The sequence below is a fragment of the Leptonotus elevatus genome, chromosome 3 (genome assembly GCF_054856555.1).
Source record: "Leptonotus elevatus isolate MCC_2025b chromosome 3, RoL_Lele_1.0, whole genome shotgun sequence".
NCBI lineage: Eukaryota > Metazoa > Chordata > Actinopteri > Syngnathiformes > Syngnathidae > Leptonotus > Leptonotus elevatus.
The window spans coordinates 29,067,323-29,075,175 of record NC_141241.1 but is presented as its reverse complement, the minus strand read 5'-3'; the positions used below and the strand labels follow the sequence as shown (position 1 = coordinate 29,075,175).

The 7,853-nt window shown below is 36.1% G+C and overlaps 2 protein-coding genes across 2 annotated transcripts in view; one reads left to right on the top strand and one right to left on the bottom strand.

Annotated features, from left to right (window-relative positions):
• LOC147178123 (uncharacterized) overlaps positions 1 to 1,356 on the top strand; it is an 8,202-nt gene extending 6,846 nt beyond the window's left edge. Inside the window, exons 6-7 of the mRNA XM_086071436.1 lie at positions 370 to 435; positions 1,264 to 1,356. Coding sequence (XP_085927562.1) covers positions 370 to 435; positions 1,264 to 1,356 — 159 coding nt within the window. The remainder of the gene's footprint in view (positions 1 to 369; positions 436 to 1,263) is intronic.
• Positions 1,357 to 3,918: 2,562 nt separating this feature from the next.
• The window catches only part of emilin1b (elastin microfibril interfacer 1b), a 53,289-nt gene continuing 49,354 nt past the window's right edge, over positions 3,919 to 7,853 (bottom strand). Inside the window, exons 11-14 of the mRNA XM_086071491.1 lie at positions 7,490 to 7,597; positions 6,817 to 6,834; positions 5,649 to 5,783; positions 3,919 to 5,469 (exon numbers count right to left, since the gene is read on the bottom strand). Of these exons, the coding sequence (XP_085927617.1) occupies positions 5,147 to 5,469; positions 5,649 to 5,783; positions 6,817 to 6,834; positions 7,490 to 7,597 (584 nt within the window). The 3' untranslated portion in view covers positions 3,919 to 5,146. The remainder of the gene's footprint in view (positions 5,470 to 5,648; positions 5,784 to 6,816; positions 6,835 to 7,489; positions 7,598 to 7,853) is intronic.

Sequence of the window (7,853 nt, the reverse complement as noted above, 5' to 3'; positions counted from 1 at the left end):
ACAATGTCGTAGTTGTGAATAACTGACACTCTGAGGACAGTGTATTTACACACTGCGAATGTAAAATAAGTTTTCAGGGGTTTGGAGTTACACATACAGTCCTCATAATTCATACTCTGGTATGGACACTCTGAGGACTGTGTATTTTCTATTGATTGTTTCATTGTGAAAAATAGACGTCACCAATTTACACAAACCACTAGTGCTGACGGATTATTTATTTTTCAAATGGCAAATAAAATGTGTTTGCATTCACAATACTTTAACCTATTCATTGTTCTTTATGTACTGTAACTGTGTAAATGCACAGGTACAGTCGTGTTACTAAGAATTGAATTTTATATGTATTTTTCTCTTCATGTGTACCAGGTTTCAACTGAAACACAACCTGAAGACATAGCTAAAGACATAGCTGTCACAGACCAAGTTGACCAGGTGACAAGATTTCTTTTTGAATGTTGATGTTGAAATACATTTTTCAGAAGCAAGACGTTGCACAATTTATAAAAAAAAAAAAGATCTTGTCGCACGAATGGCTCATGCAATAGGTGAATTGCAAAGACATGCAACAAATGAATATTGGATTGTATACTTTAGTCTGATTTTGACCAATCAGAGACTACCTTAATTGCACATCACCATACGAGAACCGTATCGAGGGGCATTACTAACAAAAAATAACTTAATTGGATAAGATTAGATCACAATGAGCATGCTTATTTTTCCGCATTAACGTGTATTTTTTTTTCATTGGATTATAAAAATATATAGATATAGATAGATCTTTTTTTTTAGGTCCATGTCGAAATAATCTCCATCACTGTATAAAACACCCATGTCGCATGTTTTGTCAATACTGTGCAGCCCTCGCAGGTGCATAGTCCTCACAATGTCGTAGTTGTGAATAACTGACACTCTGAGGACAGTGTATTTACACACTGCGAATGTAAAATAAGTTTTCAGGGCTTGGAGTTACACATACAGTCCTCATAATTCATACTCTGGTCAGGTATGGACACTTTGAGGACTGTGTATTTTCTATTAATTGTTTCATTGTGAAAAATAGACATCACCAATTTACACTAACCATTAGTGCTGACGGATTATTTATTTTTGAAATGGCAAATAAAATGTGTTTGCATTCACAATACTTTAACCTATTCATTGTTCTGTATGTACTGTAACTGTGTAAATGCACAGGTACAGACTTGTGTGTTACTAAGAATTGAATTTTATATGTATTTTTCTCTTCATGTGTACCAGGTTTCAACTGAAGCACAACCTGAAGACATAACTGAAGACGTAGCTGTCACAGACCAAGTTGACCAGGTGACGAGATTTCTTTTTGAATGTTGACGTTAAAATACATTTTTCAGAAGCAAGACGTTGGCACAATATATAAAAAAATATCTTGTCGCACGAATGGCTCATGCAATATGTGTATTGCAAAGACAAGCAACAAATGAATATTGGATTGTATACTTTAGTCTGACTTTGACCAATCAGAGACTACCTTAATTGCGCATCGCCATACGAGAAACGTATCGAGGGGCATTACTAACAAAAAATAACTTAATTGGATAAGATTAGATCACAATGAGCATGTTTATTTTTCCGGATTATCGTGTATTTTTTTTCATTGGATTATAAAAATATATAGCTATAGATAGATCCTTTTTTTTTAGGTCCATGTTCAATGTCGAAATAATCTCCATTACTGTATAAAACACCCATGTCGCATGTTTTGTCAATACTGTGCAGCCCTCACAGATACTTAGTCCTCACAATGTTATAGTTGTGAATAACTGACACTGAGAACAGTGTATTCATACACCGTGACTGTAAAATAAGTTTTGAGGGCTTGGAGTTATTATACAATTCATACTCTGGTCAGGTATGGATTCTCTGAGGACTGTGTATTTTCTTGTTTTTGTTTCATTGTGAAAAATAGACGTCACCAATTTACACAAACCTGTAGTGCAGAAGGATTTATTTATTTATTTTTGTAATGGCAAATAAAATGAGTTTGCATTTACAATACTTTAACCTATTAATTGTTCTGTATGTACTGTAACTGTGTAAATGCACAGGTACAGTCGTGTTACTAAGAATTGAATTTTATATGTATTTTTCTCTTCATGTGTACCAGGTTTCAACTGAAGCACAACCTGAAGACGTAGCTGTCACAGACCAAGTTGACCAGGTGACGAGATTTCTTTTTGAATATTGATGTTGAAATCAGTTTTCAGAAGCAAGACGTTAGGAGTGAAGAGTGTAGAGTAGATGCTAGGGCTGAACTATATAACTAACAAATATAATCACAACAATTTTTTATGCAATGTGTATTGCCAAGACGTTCAAAATATTGTATCCAACAATAAGCTTGTATGGGACTAAAATTCCTACAAGTCAACATTAAAAATATCTCAAATTGAAGATTTGTTGGCAGTTTGGTGATTTGGATTATGCACTGTAGTGATCTTTTGTTCCCATTAATTTATTTATGGTGGATTTTAGAGATGAACTCGCTATCAATTTTATTTTATTTTTTTAAACAGAAGTGTAAACATCAGGTAGTTAATTTACTTGTATCAAGCTTGGATAAATGTGCTTTATGTTTTGGACCTTTCGCTGCACTAGAATGGACTGGCATGATGGGTATTTTATCTTCTGTGTTATTTGTATCTGCAATGGATCTTTGTTTCACGCAACCAGAATTAATAGTGCAGGCATTTTCATTGAATGAATATAATTTAGTCAAGAGGATAAATTATGACCCATGTTTATACCTTTATCTTTAGTTGCAAGCAGCTAAATGTTGAGCAATTGTCTCAATCTTAACGACTGTCTGACTCGGTAAAATAGAAAAGTCTACTGTAACTGAAGGACTGTATCACACAATATCTGTTTTAGGGGCAATGCCATAGATTAAGCATATTAACTATCCCTCTTGTTAAATGCTTCATCTCATCTTTCGAATAAATGTGACTAGATTTATAATAATCTTTAGTATGTGCACAAACTTTAGGTTCTAAATGCTTTTCTAGTTTGCTCCAGCATCTGGCACATATACCTTTGGTAAATTAACTTTAGCACATTAGCCCATCAATGGCGGGAGCTACTTCTGCCGCGAGCGCTCGACACTTTTCTCAAGCTTCTACTTCGAGTGTAACATCACTAAGTAACAGCGAAGTAAAGCTAGTAAATATTTATGACCACCCGCCAAAATGAATTTTAACCCGCATCTGGCAGGTTAATTTTAGAGCCACTGTATATATGCATAAGTATGTGTGCATCTACTGTATATATGGATATCATTGCTGTCCTGTGAAAAACACGTTTCCATTTTTAGGTCGCGGGCTGCTCTCCGGTAGCTCCTATGGTGGAAGTGTTTTTCACAGAACAGCGACAATATGTGTATGTATGTATGTATGTAATAATTGTTTTCGTTTAAAAAATTAGGTTGCTGATGTATCCAGTTCAAGTGAGGATTCGTTAGCAGAGGAATATGTTCCAGATTCTCACAGTACTTCGGACACTTCCTACATTGAACCTGTTTCAGAAATTCAGAAATCCGAAGGTATTTCAGGAATGAGCTATGAGAAAACTGCTCATCCTTTAAGATGAGAGGTAGTCATGTTTTAAAGAATAAAATGTTCAATGTTCACTGACTCTTTTGCATCTGGTTTCATGTCGAGCTTATCCATTACAAAGCTGTGTTTGACCTAGATAACCTGTTCACATAAGAAGCAGTTTTATTAACATACCAGTTTCAGTCTGTCCTAAAATTGTAAGTTGTAACATGAGCACCATGTTAAAACTTACAATTTTAGGACAGATCAGGTATGACTTTGCATTTCACAGTATTGTTATGTACAACAATGTGTCCTTATATCAGGTAAGTCATTACACATCAATGCCATTTTAGTTTGTGTAAAGTCAGAATGCCAGAACTTTCAAATCACTTCAGTGACATGGTTGCTGTGTGTTGTGTAAACTTTGTCCTTGTAATGTGAGTTGGTCCTCATAATTACCATTTTTGCAATGGGCGTGGCTTATTTAGGTCATTATCTATGTCCTCACAATTACGGATTTTTTCAGGTTTTTCTTTTTTTCGTGTGTTGAGTTTTTTCAAGTTTTGAAGTGAAATTTTCCTGGACAACCCCAAAAAAATTTTTTGGGTGCAAGTCCCATCTCTCTGGCATTAGCAGAAAGGGGTGTCCCTGTAATACACAATTAAACCGGTTTGGAAAAAATGTCCTCATAATACACAGAGGCAAGTATGTGTGTGTGTGTGTGTGTGTGTGTGTGTGTGTGTGTGTTTATCCGGTTTGTGTTTCTTGGTTTGCAGTTGTGTTCACTTTTGTTTTTGCATTTTTGCACTTCATGGCCACTGCAAAAAAAAAAAGACAGAAAGGCATTTGTTGGAGAATTATGCATAGACCGTGAGAAAACACTTATATGGCTTTCCAACTGCAAATACTAAGCAAATACAGAATACTGCCAGAATCTATTTTCCTATACTTGTCCATCAAAATTATGTCTCATGTGTGACATAAAAACATTTGGCAACACAAAAAACAGCAAATGTGCAATTTATGATAAAACTTTCAAAACAAACTCTTTCAAGTAAACTGAATAGTATACTGTAATTGCTTTCAGATTAAACAAATAAGTCAGAGTTTTCATAGTCATCATACAAGATTTCATGACAACTTTTGAGAAGGGCCATGCACTTGTTTACCACAGAATAAAGCATGTCCTCAAGATACCATACTTAAATTTGCCTACTACGGGGAGTAGGTTTTCAGGATCTGAATTGTAATTAACACTAACCTTGAGGGATGCACAGTTGTGGTATGTAGTCCTTATCCTGGCAAGAAAAGAAGGCATTGAGGACAATTGCATAAAACTGGTTAAACAAGTTTCTTGTCACATGATCAGATACATTATAAAAACAAAACATCTTCTCGCTACATCAGGTCTTTTTAAACAAAAGTTCTTGGTCATTTCTGAATACCGACATGATATCATCGTTTTGGTGATGCCCGTGGGCTCGTCTTGACTCATCTGGAAATTCTGTTATTCAGATACTCTGCCCTTGTCATTTAGTGTCTTAAACATTTCGGGCATCAGCAGGAAACCATCACATATCTTCATAGAGCAGCATCCCATTGAAGATGGTAAGTGGTTCCACAGAGTGGGCCAGCTTTCCCATCACCAAGTCGATGCAGACTGTGTCCTGAGTCTGTAGAGGCAAGATGATATTGAAAACAGCTAGTGAGCCTGGAGAGGTTTTAACTTCAGCCACCGGGTTGTTCTCCAGACCCTCAGGCTGATAGCCACCAGAATCCACACGGGCCATGCCATAGTTGGATTTAGAAAGAACGGCCTCTATCTTCTCATTCTTGTGGCCTGTTAGAATGGCGCTGAAAAAATAGTGTCCATCAACTGGGGCAGTAAAAATACCTGAGAGGAAGAGATTAGCATTTGGTTACTGCAAAAATATTCCTTGGGGACATAATCATACATTGTACATTGAACTGACAGTTGAAGATTTAGATTGATTTAACTCATCAGGGACCAGGCCAATTGTTGGTGTAAATAAATCTCAATGGTCAATGAATTCTCCCTGTACATGTGTTTACCTGTTCTGGGGTCATAGAAGTCGCCTTCATTAACAAAGATCTTGTCAAAGATAATGGTCCCTGGTGTCTCCATGGGAACGGTAAGGGCAGCAGAGAAGGACAGTTTGGGTGAATGAGCATCAGCACCCGATAGTCCTGAAAAAAAAAATATATATATTTTTTTACAATTAGTATCTGATTTAATTCCACACAACTCATTCAAACTCAAAAATACATAAATATGTTTTTTAATACGTTGTCCTGCACTACCCAAAACGTTTTTTTTTCACTTAGAAAAAAAAATAATTATGCTTGAGCATACAGAAGGCTTTGATACAGCTTCTGACATGAAGAGGTCGCTTAAAGCAATGGTATTTATTACAAAAAACGATCAGCAGGTGGCAGCAGTGTATAAGAGATCAGCCAGAGCCATGTTGCAACAAGCTCTTTTTTTGCCAGTGTTTTCAACAGGTTTGTGAATAATGATGAAACTTAGCTATATTCTAATGCTAACAGAGATAAATATACTTTTTTTCCTGATGAAAGAAGATAATCAAATTTTTCTTTTGGTAGGTTCCATGCTTTTATAGCAATAGAACAGAACAGAATATTCTGTGGAAAATCAGTCAAAATCCAGTAAAACAGCCAGGAGCGAACAGGGTTGCTTCAGTGAAAATGGCTGGGAGTGAATGAGTTAAATAGAAAAACAGTGACTGTCTCTATTTTTATGACTGGTGCAAGTCTGGTGTGGTACGCAGTTTTTTAAGTGCTGTATTTGACTGTGTGCTAGTAGTTTCACAGATGCACGTAAACCAGCATATTAAAAAAAAAAGACGTTTTTTTTGTGCCGTTGTAGGCGTGAACACAGCATACTTCATTTGTCGGCAATCAAAACTGTTCGCAGACCTTATGTATCTACAGTTGTGCTTGAAAATTTACATACGCTTGGGCCAGGGGTCAGCAATGTTTAGTGTCAAAAGAGCCATTTTAGGCCAAATAAATAAGCAAAAAATGTGTCTGGAAATTTGAAGATTGTGATGAAGGACACAGTCTGTTAGTGTCAGTCTAATGTACTCAGGGCCCAAGAGCTAATTAGAGCTGCACCACAACACAAAAATATGACTGCAAAATCCAGTACGTACACATTCATTTTCTTATACCTTTGATAATACGTATAACATATACACACCTTGTTCTCCTTTGGGACCTATAAAAAGCACATCAGTAATCAGTAAAAATGTTCAATAGGTAACAAACAATCACTTTATTACAATATATTTTTTACACTCGGAATCACCATTGTTTTAAATTCCACTTCCACAATGATCCACAAAAGTCACACCATGAACTGGCTACATTAGACATAATACATAAATCCAGTACAAAAAGTCAAGAACACTTGCCAGTATTTTTGTTTTCTTAAAAATATACCACAACTGATGTTGAAAAATCTGGAAAACGCATATGCGAAAAAGAATGAAAGAATTTCACAATAGACCCAATATACCCAAACACACTGCAAAAGTTAATTTATACTGCACATCTAACTCCATAGAACAATGGCTTTACCAGAAGAAAATGTTTTATTAGCCAGAGCCCAGACCTAAATACAAATGCAAATCTTTGAGGCGACATGAAGAGGGCTGTGCACAGGCAATACCCATATTTTGAAAATATTAATTTTAAACGAAAATTGAGAAATGCCATGCTGATCGACCCCTTCCCCCAATTCTATAATAAAATCTCAAGCCACTGCAACAAAGTAACGTCTACAAAAGTTGCTTCAGAGCCTGTGTGCCAGTGCCAGTGTTCATCAGATTTCTCATGCTTAGCATTGGAGAATAAGGATATAACTGTTCTACCTGGTAGGCCACGTGTTCCACTTTCTCCGGGTCTTCCGGAAGGTCCAGGTGGCCCTTGCGGACCTGGCAGCCCATTGAAGCCTCTCTCTCCTGGAGGTCCAGGTGGGCCTATAATATTATGACATGAACACATGTTGTTATTATTATTATTATTATTATTATTAATAATAATAATAATAATAATAATAATAATAATAATAATAATAATAATAATAATAATAATAATAATAATAATAATAATAATAATAATAATAACGGTGGATGACTGGTTAGCACGTCCGCTTCCCAGTGCAGAGGGCGTGAGATCGAGTCCGGGCTTCGGCCTTCCTGGGTGGAGTTTGCATGTTCTGCCCGTGTTTTCTCC